Source organism: Zonotrichia albicollis, chromosome 1 (genome assembly GCF_047830755.1).
Source record: "Zonotrichia albicollis isolate bZonAlb1 chromosome 1, bZonAlb1.hap1, whole genome shotgun sequence".
Taxonomy (NCBI): Eukaryota; Metazoa; Chordata; class Aves; order Passeriformes; family Passerellidae; genus Zonotrichia; species Zonotrichia albicollis.
Window position 1 is genome coordinate 27,406,997 of NC_133819.1, and position 18,430 is coordinate 27,425,426.

Genomic DNA, 18,430 nt, shown 5'->3' on the forward strand with positions numbered 1-18,430 from the left:
TGTATAGCTGCGCATATCAGAGGCTTTTCTTGTTGTAGTAAACTCAGTATCTTCAGACATCAGATGCATTTATTTCATTACTTATCAGCGTTTTGCGCTTTGAAATGAAAGTCCTGAAAGACCTTAGTTGTCTTCATCCCTTGCAGAGCCATGAGATCCTGTCTACTTTGCAGAACAAATGTGATGTCTTCATGACAGATGGAGCAGGCATGCTGACTCCTGGTACCTCACTCTTTTCAAACATACATCAATCCTTCTGAGGCAAACAAACTCCAGAATCATAAAATCTGTTAAACTTTGATTTGATGGTGGCTTCTGTTTTCCAGCATCTTCAGAATGTTTTCAGAGGAGCTCACTTCACATCTTCTGGTACAAATAACTTCATTAAGGAAGGCTGTCACGTTTCAGAAGTGAGGTCATATTGGTCTTCTCATGACCAGCATTCCAGTTAGCTGCAAGTGCGTGGCTTAGAAATTTCAGCGAGTCAGCCAGCCTTGCATTTGAAAATGGTATTTCAGTGACACTTTCAGGAGAGATACACCTACAGCTTTCTGAAGTGAAAGTTTCTTAAGCGACATATCCTTGACAGTGCCTCTCAGAGAGTATGAAAAAAATTGTTAACTGCAGAGTATCTACTGCTTGATTTTGAAGGGCTTGATAGATCACTGCTTCATAAACATTCATGTAGAAGGCACAAGGCAAGCTTTTGAGGAGGTCTGGCCTTTCATTTGTTTGGACAGGCATTTTGTTGTTAATTGACTCTTCTCATCCTTTCCTGCCATGGGTTATGAAATCATATGCCCTAAGGAAATGAAATTCAATTATGCATTTAATATATTTTGGATTAGCGGGGCGCATGCATCTGGCATGGTAAAAGCAAGATGTATTTTATGTATAGAAGTTAGTTAGAAAAATTATCTCAGTTGATATAAATATGATCACAACCTGCTGCACTCCTGAGAAAATGTGTACCACTTGAGACAAAAGCTGCTGTTATTACTGTTAGAATCTGTTGCATTAAGAGTATAGAAATTTGGCAGCAAATAAACACCCTTGCTTTCCAGCTCGTCCTCAGCGATCAGAGGGGCTGGGTGTGGCACATCTCATGAAATCCCTTTGCTGCATATCTCATGACATGTGTCATGGCTTAGGCCTCATTCCTGTGGAATCTAAGAAATTTTTCTGAGTGATGAAACATTAATATGATGAGAATTCTAAAATATTTTAATATCTGGCCTCTGAAAGTGCTAACAAAAATATGTCACTGTGTTCACATGGGTGGTTGTTGTCTGGTCGGAACACAGTCCCAGAATACATTTTAGTCGTTTAGAGAGAGAGAGAGGGAAACTGGTGCCTGTTTCAGTTTCTTTACTTTAATACTCTTAAATGTAAGATTAGAGGAAACATTATGACTCTGAATCTTAAAAAAGCAACTGCCGGAAATTTCCTTTCTAGGGAAATCTACTCAGTCCTCTACCTTGAACATACCTATAAGTGGAAAGCTGTTATGTCTACCTTATTCTTGCACCCAGAGATGAAGTTCTTTCAAGGAAGTAGATAAAGAACAGAGAAAGAAAGAGAAAGAGAAAGAGAAAGAGAAAGAGAAAGAGAAAGAGAAAGAGAAAGAGAAAGAGAGAAAGAGAGAAAGAGAGAAAGAGAGAAAGAGAGAAAGAAAGAAAGAAAGAAAGAAAGAAAGAAAGAGAGAGAGAGAAAGAAAGAAAGAAAGAAAGAAAGAAAGAAAGAAAGAAAGAAAGAAAGAAAGAAAGAAAGAAAGAAAGAAAGAAAGAAAGAAAGAAAGAAAGAAAGAAAGAAAGAAAGAAAGAAAGAAAGAAAAAAGAAAGAAAGAAAGAAAGAAAGAAAGGCTTGTATCTTGTATAAAAGGAAGTAATACTAAGATTTCAGGTTTCATCCCAAGGATCTCCAGGAACTTTCCTGGTTAAAAGATGAAAGTTCTCTGAAGTAGGCTATAAAGACTAGAAGGAAACAAGCCTGAAGGGGGTGAAAGTAGCCTAAGTATGAAGTTCTACATGTATTAAGAAAGCAGTTTGTGGGTGGAAAGTGGAGCAACATTGAGACATTATTTTCATCAGCTTTTGTCTAGTTGTCCACTCAAAGCAACCAATTGAGCATGGAGAAAATTCCCTTTTATTCTCTGTATCAGTGGATAAGACCTTGGAAATGAAAAAATATGTTTGGGACTCGACTCAAGGAGTAGAGAAGGCTGTGTTGCATTTAATGAACTATTCAGACAAAATAAAAATCTTAGCTGTCGCCTCAGTTACTCAGAGAAACAACAGGAAAAAGAGAATCACAGACACAGCCTGTATTTTACATAGGCCAGGGATGCAAATCCTTTTCATTAAGCAGTAAGGCTGACTTCTTACTGAGACACAGTGCAGGACAAATGCAGTTCAAATCATGTTGGAAAGAATATTACCAGGGAATGTGGTTTTTGGGTATTCTTCCTCCTTCTTGCACATTTTTTTCCTTCTACCAGCATAACTTTGAAATGTCCTTCATAGACAAAACCTTATACTTTGTGAAAAATAACAGAAATTATTAAGGAACAAATTTACCTTTCTGTGAAGAGTGTAACACTGGCAAATTTGAAAGAAACTACATTAAGAAAATGTTTGCTTCACAAATGATAGAAATTTTTAATATGGGTATACACCATTTTCTTTTTCCTTTTTTTGCCCAAGACGTGTTAAAGACAAACACTTCTATGAACAGATCCTTGCTTGGCTATGATAAAAAGGTATGTGGCACTGTTGTGATAGGAATATCTTAGTGACATGCTTCCATCATGTTCAAGTTTCTTAAAGACTGTTGGGTTTCTATTTTTTTATTTAAATCCCTGGTTAATCAAAGTCTGTCATCATATTCAGAAGCAATGAGCAGCAGCCTTGTGCTGCCTTTGAGACATGAATGGACCCAGACTTTCTACAAGGAGAACATGGGAATGCTGTTTTTCTGGCCAGGACACATACATCTGCAAGCATCTGTCATTTTCAGGAAAGAATCAGTTCAAGAAATAAAAGACAAAAATAGCAATGTTCATATTCTAGGAAATTACTATTTTCTGTGATGGTAAACTATTAGTAAGGTTTTTCTGAGTGGTCTCCTGCCTGCTGTGTGGTGGCTGTTTAAGGTACATGTGGTGCTTTTACCTGAGAGGTGACAGTACCTAATGACAAAGCTCTTGCTGAATAGGAGAGCTTATACTCTCATGGACTGCACTAGCAAAGTACCTAATGCTGTAATAACCTGCAAATCTGAGCTATTACACTTGGGATGAGTGTTACAATCAATTATTGTAGCTTTCAGTAGAGTCACTGTTCCTTTTCTTGTCAGACTTAGCCTCTTACCTGCCTTGTTGAGTCATGTCTTGATGTGTGAGAATTATTTCCAGTCACAGCTACTGCAGAATGCTGGTTTGTATAAAGCCATCTGTGGGTCAAACATCTCAGTTAATGAGAAATGTGCTGTGTGGGATTGGATTACCACCTGGATTAGATTTCTAATGCAATAAATTTCCAGGCATCCTCTTCTAGTATTTTAACAACACTTCAGTCTATATTATGGTGGAAATTGGATTAAAAGGACAAAGCATGAAGTCATTTGCTGAAGCAAACAGGGTGTTAGTGCCAAATTTTGTATAAAAGGATGCTGCTGAAAGGACTGCATGTCTCTCTTCTAATCCACGGAGAATCCTCTGCCTGAGTTTAAGGACTTCATTTCCAAATACAATGCACAAGGGGGTACATAAACCTCTGTTAAACAGTTCATTTTGTGCATTCATCTCTTGTTTGCTTATGGTATTAAAAATGTTTTCAGCCTGGAACAATCCCATTCATGTGGAAATCACTTTGTAAATTTAAATACTGTAGTAGTGACAGTTCTGTTCAGTGAAAATTCTTTAATATGTTGGGCAGTATCAGTAGTGATCCTTCTGTAATTAAAGTTTTAAATATATGAAAGAAAATTCTGCCTTTTATTTCTCTCAGTGAAATAAAGATTTTCAAGAGAAAATATGGGTTATATATAGAGATAATGCTGACCATGTCTGAAAATGTGATGTTGTTAGGTCAAATGAATGATTGCTGTTCTTAGATGAAAGGAATATTGTGTGTGAAATGTCCCCTGTCCATTGGGTAAAGTTTGACTTCTAGGTGCAAGACAGGACATAAATGATACCTTTTAAAAATCAAAAATCAGAAGGTGCATATCCAAAAATTTCTATTCCCAAGGATGTAATTCTTGATCAGTCTTAACAATTTTTAGGCCATCTTGCCTAAATGATGCAAGATGGCCTTAAAGTGAAAGCATATTCCTGTAAAAAAACTTACCCAACTTCAGATGGCCAGTTATCACAGAGAGATGACAGACCACAAGTTAAATTCCATTAGAATGTGGTCTTCCTTGGAGAGCAGGTGGTTCTCCTTCTGGGAAGGAAAATCAGACACATCTACTTCATTTGATCCTACTGGCTGATGTACTAGCACAGACTTGATAGTTACTTTCTTATTACATTATATTTTAAAAATTGACTCCATTCTCTATTCATTGTTCCAAACCAGACACCTCTTTTATGTATTGCTTTCTGATTGCTCTCAAAGCATCTTTCCAATTAAATAATTTCCTGGCAAAAAACAAGTTTCTATGAAGTAAAACTGTTTTTCATATACTTTATAGGTTGCTGCATATTATAAAATGGCATGTATCATAAAATTCCTGCTGTTGATGGTTGTTTACTTTTTCTAGACACAAAAAATAAGCATCAGAACTTAAAACCAGACAATTTCTTGCAATAACTACACATTTTATGTCTTCTTTTCTGGCTTCAGAAAGAATGGGTGATGTTCTGTGCTAGAAAAGTTAATGCTTTTAAAGTCTTCTGTACTCGCTGAATGTAATAACAATGACAGCACTTAGCACTTATATAAATCTTTTCATGCATAGAGCTCCATCCTGACACTGAAAGTATTATTATTCACATTTTACGGATAAGTTCTTTAACATTCTACTAGTGAGTTCAATTTCCACACCCTCCAGGCCAAGCAAGTATTATAGTAGGGGTACAAATGTCAGAGATATCAGCTGAGAAATTCCTCATCTGAGTCTCAGACCTTGCTTTAGTTTTATGCTGGTTTCTGTAAGTGACTCTCCTTTAGATTAGAAGACCTGTTAAGTACCACTTCTCCATTTCTACTTCTTCTTCACTGACATTTTCCAGAAATCCAGGAGTTTCCTCAGCTTTTCCTACACAGGGTTTTCCCCATGACCTCAACTCAGAAGGACACCTCTACAGACTGACTCAAGCCTCAGTATTGTTTTGATAAAATAGCTACAATAACTGCTTGGGGTTTTTTGGTCTGTCCTGTACAATCAATTTGTTTTATAAAAAATAGAAAATATTTCTATTTGAAATAGTTCTATATACATTTTGATGCTAGGGCCACTTTTTAATCATTCTTCATTTATTAGCCATACTGGGAACCAAAATGGGATTAATGTACATGGCCATTACCCTGACCTACTTAGCCTCCCTGATATTTTACTTCTTGTTTTTCTTTCATTTTGTTTTCATAACTGATTTTAGACTCTACATGGTCAAACTTCCCAGATATGTTAATATAGCATGTGGTATGATATGGCATATGTCTTGGCCAGATTTTGATTATTTATTAATATTATAGCTAAATAAATATTGTATCTATGTATTATCATTATGTATTATCATTTTGAACAGCAAAACCTTCAAAGGAGACCTAGAGACCTTTCTATATCTAGGTCTTAAAAAACATCATTTGGTGGAATTTTCAGTGGACAGGGGAAGCAACAGCTAACAAAATTTTTCATTATTTGACCTTTTGAGAACTTAAATCCTGAAAGGTTTCCTTGAGTGCAGATGAATTGAAAATATCTAAGTCCAATTCAAGTAACAAGTAATTAGTGCTACTTTGACTGACATTAAGGAGAATACTAACAAAGAGAAACCGCAGTTAATGTAGGAAAAATAAGATCCTTGATTTGTTGTCTGCCAAAACAGATGATATTTGCTGTATTTTCTTCGCAGTCTTATATATAGTTAATAATCATATTTAAAAGTTACATTGGCAGAATAAGTAGTAAAGTTATCTTTTTTTTCTAAATTTAAATGCTGATTTAAATGGCAGTGCTACAGGCTTCTGTGGTTCTTGATTTGTTGGTCATCTAAGTTACATGTAGAGGAGAGGAAGCAGCAGAATGGGCTGTCTTGAATAGTAAGTGGTATTTGCCAAAGAAGAACATGAGCCTGTTTTTCTACATAACCTTTTTTTAATATACTACCTGTTAAGTTTTGTGAGTAAAGGAGACATAGCAAGTTTATCTTAAATCATCAGTAAACAGAAAATAGGGAAATAGCTACTGATATAATGATATCCAGTTTCTGGAGCTGTATATGCAGAAAGAGAAAAACCAGTGAAGGAAAGCAAATAGATTGCCGCTAAGTAAAATGAATGCAGATGGAAGCTTTTGCTTGGTGTTGTGAGGTAACACTTACAGGTACAGGAGCAGGTGTTGAGCAAGAGGAGAGGATCAAGTACCAAACATCACCATGGGGCCGTAGCTGACCCTCTGCAAGGTGACAGACAGAAACTCTGTAGAGACAGTTGAGTGGCAGCACTAGGAAATCAGGAAAACATAAGACGTCTGAAAATAGCTCAACTTCCTCTTAAATGCCTATAATTAAACTGCTCTGCTTAATTCAGGGGATGTTTAAACTTGGTATCCACTCCAGAGAAGCATTTTTCTGCAGTGTAGCTCATACGTAGCCCCAGTCAATTGTAGCGTTCAGCTCAGTAATCAGATGGGTTAAATGTAACAATGCATGTATGATTGCAAGTTGTGCCCCTTAATAGTTAAGAATATATGGTGAAGAATATTATGTCTTGGAAACACTGTGGTATCATGTAATGGGAGACAAAAAACCTTCTGAGGGATAGAGTTTAGTGAGCTTCAAAAGGAGTTTCAGTGAATGATGTTAAGTGACTTCAGACTGTCAAGAAAAAAGTACATAAACAACAATTTATAATGTAAGCTCTGTAATGAGCTCTTCTCTCATAAATATGCAAAACACTAATTAGTTATAGCCAAATTTCCCTAGCTTTGGGAATCTTTTGGAATATAGCTTTTCAGTAATTGAATCACATCAAAGTATTTTTTCTCCCCCTCTTCTAAGAGTGTTATGTGTGATTTGTTGGAGGGTAGGCAGAGATGGGAAGCAAGCTGTTGACAAACCAAAAGATGACTTTGATGTGGTTTAGTGAAACAGTGACTTACAAATTTATCAGAAAGCAATGCACAATGAACATGTAAGAAGCCCTGTTTGCACTGACTACCAGCACCACAATGAGGTCTGTCAATTTGATTCTAATTTTCTGAAAGGCAGCTATGTTTTTTTCCATGAAGTGTATATATATTGTTAGATATTAAGTTATAACCTTATGTTGTAAGGTTTTGGAAGGATTTCAGAGTATATTTGAAGGCAGATGCTGCTTTTATAGGGCATTTTTTTTGTAAAGTTCCTTTTGATGATGTTTGAAACCTTAAATGGTTGGACATCACATTATTTGTAGTTGAAAGAATTTCATTTGATTCTGACTTCAAAAAATTACAGTGAAGCAACATCACTATCATGACAAATTACCAAAACATTCCTCAGTATACCCACTGAATTAAATAATATTTGGCTTCCAGTCCTCACTTGGAAATGCAAAGAGGAAAGGAGTTTGAGGAGATCTGCTGTTAAATCTGATACTTTTTTTCTCTTTCTTTTCTTTTTTTATTTTTTATTATTTAGATTTTATATATAAATAATATAATTAAATATTATATTATTATTAATTATAATATTTATATATAATATTTATAATTTATTATTTTATCTTATTAAATTATATATAAATTATATAATTCTGTAATAAAATTATGTTCATATTATATTTTATTTTTTTATTATTTATTTATTTATATTCATCAGTCTCAAACTGTTAAAACCTTGGTATATGAAATGTTGCAACTTTGTTTCCAAATTGACTATGTGTTTTTTACCAATATACTCTTGATGCTTCTGAGGCAACTGATCTGAACTATTGTGTGAAACAGGACTGTTTAGGCATGATTACAGGCTCTGAACAGGATCCTTCAAATAGAGCAATAAAGTCGAAATATAAAAACAAACCTACAACACTTCCTTTGTCATCAAACCAACTGAAGTCCAACCTTTAAAACCATAGATTTATTGTCTTGTTAGGTTTCAAGTCTGTGGCCAAATGGATGAAGGGAATCATTCTATGATTCTATATAGTCAAATTAAACTGCGTTTGTACATCTTGGAAAGTAATGATTTTGCCTTCTGGGTAGGTCTGTAATGCTTGTGTTAATTCAGATTAAATGAATGAGGACAGTAGGAAAAGAGTAGATCTTCCATGAGAGATGGGAGGAGCTGCTAATATGATGCTACAGATCTGGTCCTGAAATGCTATTTTGGGGATTTTAATTAATTGAAGTTGTTGAAATAAATGAAACATTTCTTTGGTTATAGTTGTTGAATTCCAGATTTAAATAGCAGTATGTGTTTGGGGGACCCGCTGAAAGAAATTTTGAGAGTTTTTGTTGCTTGGTTTTTTTTAAGCAAAAGTCTTTTTAAATGCTTCAGCAGTAGCACAGATTCTGTGTGCTCTCACAGTCTAGCCTTCATCTACTTCTACAGCTGTATTCATTTCTATCTGTCTTGTTGACAACTTCATGAATTGTGACTAAATATAGGAGTTAAGTATTACAGCAAATATAAAGTCATTTCTACAACATTTACTTATATCACATTTTGCAAAATAAATGACAAAGTGAAGGCAATGTCATCATATTAACTCCATTGAAAGTTCCAGCTTTTATGCCTTGAACCTGAACAGAATTTCATGGCTGTATTCAGGTGAAATGTTCCGATGAAATAAGTAGAAAAAAGCTTTCTGAATTCTGATCTGCCACATTATAGCAATATTTTCATGAATTCCCAAGTTATTAAATTTATAATACTGAAGTATGTTTTTCCAATTAAATGTGCATTTTCTTTTGTCATAAAGAAGGAAAAAACTTAGTTATGCTTTTTACAGTAATTTAATTAAGCATTTCCTGTAAGTTCATTTCAATATCTATCATGGCTCACTAAAGTTGAAATTCAGTACAGAGTGGTAGATTAATTGCCCTTTGTCTTCGATGAAATAAGAATCCTAAATATGCAGAGTCATGAAATTTAATTGTGTTCCTCAATTGCTTATTCAATGCTTTGGAAACCTGAATCAAGAAATACAGAAGAAGAGGGCCAAAGGTTGTTAAATGTAGCGAGTAACACAGATTTTGAACTTTACTTAATGAACCGAATGTTTATTACTATGAAATAAATGCACCATTTAAAGAATTATGGAGGCAATGTAAAACATTAAAACTCTAATTAATTTTGGTCAGAAGCATGCAATGCACTCATTTTTCCTAAAACATTTTCATTAGGGTCTATATTTTCTCTGTTACTGAGATAAATTTATTTCTTTCATATGGTAGTGCTGTCTTTTTCTGTTACAAATGTGTCCTTCAGTGATGTTTACAGTGATGTCTTTCAGCTGCCTTCAACTTTGGGCAGCCTGGCTTGACAGTAGCTTCCAGAAGCATTTTTGTATAACTTAGTTTTTATATTAAAGTATGTTAATTCTTTTCCATTTAATGTTGTTAATCATTTTTGAAACAAAGAACATTCAGACCTTCTGATAAAGGGCTATATTTATATATATATATATAATATGCAGATTATATTTCACAAACTTATTTGAGCAAACAGTTAAAGCATGAAAAAATCTTCAGCTGCCATTTAGTATCTACCAAGATACATATATAGCCTAACAATTGAGCTCTTAAAAATTAAACTTATGCTTCTTAGTTGGTTTTTTTTTCCCATTAAATTGTACTGAGAAATAGAGCTATTAATTCCTTATTGTTGGCTAGGGCACCTTTTGTTCTCATGTAGCTATTGTAAGAGGAAGCCATTTTATTTCTTAGTATAAAGAATACAAACATGAATAAGGTTTTTTCTTATAATTTAGTAAATATATAATGTAAATATGGTGAGAGTATAACCATAAATATTTAAAATTATCTTCATTATAATATGCATTTCTAGGCTATGAAATAATATTCTGTGGTAGTATTGCAGAATATAGTATATATAGTATCTATATTATATGCACTATATATATAGTATATATAATTATATATACTGTATAAATTATATCATATATATTATACTACTATGCATACATATATATATATATATAAAGTAAAACTTTCTCTTTTAAATTTACAATTCATAAAAATAATTATTATGTTGCTACATAAGTAGTGCTATTTTGCTGTCTGTGTATGTGTTTATATATGCATAGATGCCATTATTATAATTGAAGGACAAATTTCCCTCAGAAATTATCTTACTCATGACAGTGTCAGATTTTAAAACTAGAGTGCCCTCTCACTCTGGAGTGGAAATTAACACTGGTCCCACAAGGGCATGGTACAATCCTGTTAAAGCTGCTTTTCATCTCTTTCTTAGTTGATGTTGCAGGTTTGTGATATCTAAGCATTTATATGTTCAGTCGAATGTTCATAAACCTGAACCTGCAGAGACTCAAATTGTTAAAGAGGAAACATTTTCCTGTACTTCCTTCAAGGAGAACCAGCTGAACTTGTAAAACAATGGTTGGGTTTCAAGCACCACCTGCCCTGAAGAGGATCCCAACTGTAGTGGCAGTCAGCCAAAGGGACCACTCAGTGGAATGGTTGTCTCCTAAAAAGGAGAGGAACAGATGGAAGATTTGAAATCTGGCATGAAATTCCACTTCTGTACTAAGCGTTAAATGAAATTTGACTGTAAGGGCTCTTGCGATGGTACATTTATCTGTATAATCAGAATTAGCAACAAGGAAGTAGAAAATACAGAACACTGACAAACATTTCCAAAAGACTTTAAAAGTTCTTCTAGCAGTGTGAGTTAAAGGAAAGAGTTTGTGATAAACATGCAGCTGCTTGTATCTTCTTAAAGAGGAGCTTTAGTGTAAAAGTAGTTCTGCTGGTCTTGCATTGCCACCTAGAGCTCAGCAGTTGGTACTGCTTGGTAAGGAAACTGCAGCATTGCTCTTTCCTCTGAGCAAAGAGGGGTGGAGAGCTGCTTCCAGTTAATTGATGTCATGTTTGCTTACATTGTAATGGCTAGTCCCTTCATAGCCTCTGTTTTATAGTGTACAGATCAGCAGAGATTGTGCTGTAGGACTTTGGTGGGCTCTGACAGTAAGAATTAATGGCAATGCGCATTAAAAGGTACAACTGTCAGATATCCAGTGGTCCCAAAGGGGGCATTTTCTTGATGGCTGCTTTAGAATTCTTCATGAAGCAAATGTCAAACTTGTCAAGGCTGTCACTATGAAAATGATCCATGTAGCAAGGGTCTCCTTTTCTTGGGAAGCAAACAGCTGCCTTATCACTGCAGAGCTGTGGTTACAGAAAACTGTCATCTATCACAAGAAATTTATATTTGCTACTAATATCCATTAGCTAAGAACTGTTCCATTTGTACTCTTTTTTTGCACCATTGTTCATTACAAGGGTTGTCAGTAATACTATTGAAGAAGATAACATAGGCTTTGGAATTAAAATAACTTTTGAATTTTACTGCTGGATACTTTCCTTTTGGTGATTTAACAGAGACATTATCTTAGCTCCCAGTTTTTTCCTGATTTTTCCTGATTTTCCCAGTTTTTTCGTTTTCTTCCAAATTTGGCCTGTGACTTTGGAAGCTAGACTTTCAAAGCACAACACAAACAAAAGCTCTAGTATTTAATAAATTTCTTTCTGTCCTGATCTATTTTAAAGAGTATTAAAGTATTTTTACCTACTTCCAAGTGGTTTTTTCCCAGCTAGATTCTGTGAGGCAGGAGATGAAATGCCAGCTGGGGATCCTTAATAATTTAGTCTGTTAGTTATATTACAGTCTTTTTGGTTAAGATATTTTAGAAAATACTGGTATCAGAATTTGGCCCTGAGTGCTTTTGAGATGCTATTTCTAGATTATGTACTAGCAGAGACAATTCTTTAGTCATTCCTCCTTATAGCAAGGCATTTTTGTGTTTTGCATACTTTCTTATTATTCAGATGATTCTTTACATAATCCTTAATGTATAGGTGTTTGTTAAGTTTAGAATATCGATTACAGTTGGCAAAATAGTCAGCATTGTAATGCAAATCCAGATATTACAGTTGTGGTGCAGTGAACAGAACTGGGAATTGATGCAGGCCTTAGCACACTTAATTAAGGTGTGATCTGTTCTATTTGCAGAAGAGTGTCAGATTTCCTGTAGAGTTAAGAATTGTCTAATTCACTGTCATTTTCCATATTTCATTTTGTTAACTAATGGAAAAATAAATTCTCAGACATTTTGAAGGAAATTGGTTGGAGGGGGTAAAAAGCAAAAGGGATACTCAAACCCCTATTTGTAGGCTTTTTTTCTTTCTTTTCTTTTTTCATTCCAGAATTTGTCTACAGGGGAATATTCTGGAATAATTACTACAAAATTAACTTTCTATGTCAGATCCACTATTCTTTGGTCTGAGAATAATGTGGTTGACCTTAAAAATGCTTTCAAAGGAGATGAAATTGTATCACAGTCTTTCTCAACTGTCAGCTCAAAACTTTAGAAATAGAATTTAAAAGTCAGACTCTTACCTTTGGTTTTTGTCACCTAAAGATAACTAAATATCGAAGTGTTCTCATTAACTTCCGCAAAGCTATTGAGTGATTAATACTTCAATAGATCAAACTTTTAATTATGAGGCAGATTTTAGGGTCTCGTTTCTAAATTCCTGCTCCCATTTTGTTCCTGTGACTCTTAAATGCTCAGCTACCAAGTATAGACTAAAAAAGAAGAGATGTTCATAGGACTTTTGAGAACACCTACAGAGCACCCAAAGGACTCTTTAATCCTGTACCTTGTTTCCATCAGAGAAAACAAGGATGGGATTCCAGGGCAAAGGATGTAAGAAAACTAATGTGGAAGGTCCCTCTCTCCACCAATGTCATCAGGATGCAGATGAGGTGTCCAGTGGCTTGAGGAGCTCCTGAGCTGGCATTTCAGTGCAAAGTGTTGGATTTAGCAGCACTTTGTACTTTTCCTTATCCCTGTTGGTTTTATAAGTCTGTAATAACATCAATTCCAGACTAGTAAACTTCATTCATTTCAATATTAAAATAATCTTTGGGCTTTTTCATTAGGAGTAGTAGTACAGGCTTGAGGGATTCACATCCCTTGGCTATTCCAGTCATCAGATCTGTCATCAGATGCGGAGGCATCTTTTTGGTGAGTGTATTCACTATATAATATTTGAGTCTATGGTTTTCTGTAGTCACAAGATACTGAGATAAGTTTGATTTTTGGCATCCGGCGGTGAGAACTACTTTAAAAGTTTGACTTGTGACATCTGCAGGAAAAGCTGCTTTGATTTTAGGATTTTTAGAGCAGAAAGCACTAGCTGTAAGAGTCATAGGTGGCTGGAAGAAAAATAAAAAATAATATAAAAAGAGATGTTAGGCACTAATAAAAATAATGTGAACTGAATTTCTGTGGGCAGAAACCAGAATTCAGTATTTTGTCTGCTGTATAGCTGCTAGTAATAGAAACTTTGCACACTGCCATCATGGACTGGTTTTTAACAGATAACATAAAAATAAAAGGTTTTCCTTTGCTATTCATCAGAATTAAAAGCATTATAATGATAACGATAGGTGGTAATTGCTAAAACAAATATATTAAATATATTTAATCTGCAGTCTGTTTTGCATAATTTCTTGATAATTAGGCTATGTAGGCTATGTGGATGAAAATTCAAACATTATTAATGACATTGGAAACTCCAACCATTTCATTATTCTTTGTGCAATCATCGGGCTGCCTCTTGGGCTACTATAAAATAGATAAAGCATTTCATAGAAATCTTACATTGTCAGCAAACTCAAATAATAGTGGGTTTTCACATCTTGTGGTATGGTTAATATGTGCTCTAAATTGTCAGTTCAGATGTTCCCCAAGCATACTGGCAGTAATAGAACACTTCTTATAATTTGTAGATATTCATGTCCCAAATTATTCTGACATTGCCATTCTGAGGCCTCTGCTGTCACTTCTTTTCTGGCAGAAAGCTGCATGAATGCCAAAGCTGGTGGTTCCTACTTTCCAGTGTTCCCCAAAAGTCCTTTCTGCCATCTTGTTCGTGCTGGCACTGTTGTTCATGTGCCAGTGCACAGCCTGGGAACTGATCTGGCTCAGGGCATGTCTAACAAAGAAAATGTTTTCTCCCCTTACTAGGTCATGTTATGAGAAAGATCAAACATCACTACTCTGAGCTTTGCACAACAATCACCTGTGTTCAGAGATACCAAACTTTTGTCTCCAAATGAGGTGTGTTTCTGTTCTTGGAAAACAAGATGGAGTGAAAACCCTTGTACAAAATTATGATGTTTTATGTGGAGCCTGGTTCAGTGCAATGCTAGTCAGACAGTTTTCAGGCATAAAAATGCAAAAAAACTCCAATAAATTAAAAAAATCAGCCAGGCATCTGGATGACTTGTGCATTGGAATCTGCCCACATAAGTCAAATTTAAGTTCTGCTGGTAGATTCTACCTGTTTGAATATGTTTTGCTTGTTTGAAGCAACAGGAAATCAACAAAGGAAAAGTATTAGTTCTGCAAAGAAGTAATAAAAACCAAAATTGATGCTTCCATCTGGAGTATTCAGCCTAAGCAAATCCTGAAGCTGCCATCACCCAGAGCCATCATTTCTGCATCTCAGAATACACTGATCACTGCAGCGGCTCTGTAACCTGGGAATTCTGCCAGAGTGCAAGCATGACCTTTTGAGCACAGAATTAAACATTTCAAATTTACACAAAGGCAGAAGATTCTCTTAAAAAAGCCTCATTCATTGGATAAAACTTTTTTGCCATTGAAAAAGTCAGGAAGCCAATAATCAGTATTGAGCCTAATGTGCCTTAACCCTCTTGCAGTCCTCAGTGAAGGTATGGCCCTGTTGTCTCTGAAATTGCTGCATGCTCCATCCATGAGGAGAGGAAGCCTTAATCAATATGTGGAGAGTTTTGGGAAAGAATGATGGTGTGGGGTTTATATTCCTGTATGAGGGAGCACAAGTCAGGGCATCAGAATAATGTCAAGTTGAGTGCTAGGAAGGTGGATTAATTGGCTCTGAGATCACCTGGAATATAACTGCTGTAGGTGGGGACCTTCAGAAACATGCAGATTTGATGTTCTTTTAGTGACATGTTCTTCATTAAATAACCTGGCTGGTTTTCCATAGCCGGCAAAAGTTTCTGTGAGTGTTTTTTTCATTCCACAGTACTCCTTTGAAACCTGTAAGCAGCAAACTTGGTAACACTCTATTCCTTTGCTGTTTCTGATTCTGCCCTGTGTGTTTTCATTTGAAGTTTGACCTCTGTATGGATACTATACATTGCACTCTCTTTAATATATTGTACACTTCTAATTTAAACAAATCTTCAGTGTTTGGTTTCACACACATGCACAGACTTGTTTTCTCAGCTAAATGAGAAGAGCCACAGGGAGCACTACTTGTTTTAAAGGTAACTGAAGAGATGACAGTCCAGAAAGAGAAGAAAAAAAGCTTTAAGTGGTCAGTTATGTAAAGATTTCTCAGTGCCTGGGAGACTCCTAAAGGGGGAGAATTCAGAAGTGGGATGGCTTGGAGTATCTGCTACTTGAACAGAACAACTAGCTTTCCCATTTTATTACATAACAGATCACATTTTTAAATGAGATTTTCTACTGCCGTTCTATTTTGTGCTTCCCATGTAGTCTTCCTATATATTTTCTACCTCTAAATATTATACTTATTGTTACAAAGCATGCTTTGATGGTGAAAGAAGGGTTAGGATACAAAAGGATAAAGTTATTTTCCTACAAGAATGAAAATGTTCTTTTAAATTAGGAAAATGCACCTCAGGTTACGGGGTCCCACCTAAATATCCCTGGTGTTTCCTTTTTGTCAGCTGTTAGCTTGTGATGAGTACTGTTACAGCAGCCAGGATGCTTCTTAATTTCAAAATGTTCATTTCTTTTTGGTGTTTTTGGAATGTGGAAGATTCTCTGTAAGTGGAATTAAAATGCAGACTAGAAAACTGGTCATACTCTGAAATTATGATAAGGACTGTTCATGATGTGATGAGTTGCAAGTTGTCTTACAAAAAAGTTTTCTCACTCTTCCATAATTTATACTTTGGAGGTCATGATTTTGTACTGGACACAAAATAGGATCCATTCCTATGGAAACAGGCATTATGATGTCACTTCATTTTTTCAGTGAGATCCAGAGGAACCCATAGTGAATTATGAGCCTTACTCTTGGGGCTGAAGCTGTAGAATATTGTAAGCATGCTGCTGCCTGACATGCTCATGTTTCCTATTTTAGACCTGACTGATCTTCAGATAACATATGGTGGTACAAGTAATAGGAAAATTGGCAGACCTGTCAAGAAAATATGCTAGATGGGACAAAAATACGATGCTGCAGAACATAAAGTGTCTCTGAAGTTAAATTTATTGTCTTTTATCAAATGGTGAAGTAAACATATCTGGTCGCAAAAAAATGAAACATTTTTCAATGGCAGATGTTTTTCAAAAGTAATTTTTGTACAATGATGAAAGTTCTTGCATTCAAAACTTATTTAGTGGGAACCTCTGGTCAAGAACAAAGGAAAGGTGTGTAATACTTTCTGCTGTAGGTGTTTGAATATATTGTTATCCGTGTGTGTTTTAATATTTTTTTATGTAACTGTCCAGTAAAATGGTCAGCAGAATATTTACTCATTAGATTTTTTTTTCTGCTATAAATGTAGGCAATTAGGTTTGTTTAAATTTTGTATCACTTTTATTTCAACACTTGAGCAAAATCAATCACTTGAATAAAGGACTTTCTGCTTATTTTTATGCTCATTAGTCAGGCAAAAGAAAGCAAAAGACTGTACTGAATTCCATACGTCTGCATAAGCAAAAAAAGTATACTTTTTCAATAAATTGATTAATGTTCAGGTTTTCATTTTCTTTTACAGGAAGAAGAAAATGAAGCTGAAGCAGAAAATCCATCTCAGGAGCTGAATTTGGAACAGAAAAAATCAAAAAAATAGGAGATTGCTGTCTTGTTTGAAATATTTGCAAGTTGTGTAACAGTGGTTATAGTTTCTCATTGTAAAATTAAGAAAAAAAGTTCTCAATAAAGTCATTGAAAATTAAATTCATGGTGCACTGGGGAATTAATTAAGTAGCTCCTGGTGATATTCTTGATTACATTAAAAGCTGAATTATCAGAACTGAGTACTTTACCAATAAAATTCTGAAAGCTTTTTGAACACGTTAGAGAAAGCTGATGGGTTATTCATCACATGTAGCATTTACTAAGCAAATAGGGCAATTTTATGTTTTACTCTGCAAAACAGTGTTATCCTTAAAGGATAGTTATAACTCAGACATATTTTGGTATTTCTGAGCAAGAGCTTTGATTCTTAAAAGTTAGATAAATATGTTCTACTAAAGGAGTTCTGAAATTTCTCCTGATCAGTGATTAAATGTTTCTGAGGAGTAGGTAGAGGCAAGAATTTTTTGATATGTATGGTGCATTTTCAGAAGTAATTACTTTTGCATTTGTATTGTGATTTTTAATCGGTTTCTTGCTGCATTATACTTTTCCTTATGTAAACCTTTTCCATCTTCATGTGATCATTGTCTTTTAATGAATGTCAAGTTTTTGTCTTGATTAGGCCATCTTACCCAGGTCTAATTCCCTCATGCCATTCTTTTCATTCTAACAAAATAAAATTACTTCTTTCTGTGTCATTAGACCTTTAAGTGAGTAATAAACATGTAAAATAACTTTTCTTCCTATAGTCCAATTTTGTTTTCCAATTTACCTTTGCTTTTCAGCCTGTGCAGGTCACTGAATGGGAATGTACAAGAAACATAGAGGTATATTTATAGCCTGATAGCTTCACAGATTGCAATGAAAAAAAAAAAAAATCTCACTTTTGGGTTTAAAACAACACTGACTGAAGTCCCTTCAGTGAAGTTTATCATACTTGGGAGAAATAAATTATCTTCAGCTGAAAAAATTAACTTCTTTTCCTACTCTGCTATACTTTTACTTTTTGCATTGAGTGCTAAATCAGATTGTAAATAGTGTCCATCCCCAATTTTATCCTCTCTGTGTAAATTATATTTTCAGATATTTTAAAAACAGCATGCCTGTGCTTAAGCAATATCTTTTATGA

General features: G+C 34.8%; 1 protein-coding gene across 3 annotated transcripts in view; it reads left to right on the top strand.

Annotated features, from left to right (window-relative positions):
- Nucleotides 1-17,360, top strand: part of PHF14 (PHD finger protein 14) — a 159,915-nt gene extending 142,555 nt beyond the window's left edge. For all 3 annotated transcript variants that reach the window (XM_074536606.1, XM_074536600.1, XM_074536610.1), the window contains one exon: nt 17,219-17,360. Coding sequence is in view for 2 of the 3 variants with exons in the window: in XM_074536600.1 (XP_074392701.1) it covers nt 17,219-17,293 (75 nt within the window). In the remaining variant the exon portion in view is untranslated. The remainder of the gene's footprint in view (nt 1-17,218) is intronic.
- The last annotated feature ends 1,070 nt before the right edge of the window (nt 17,361-18,430 follow it).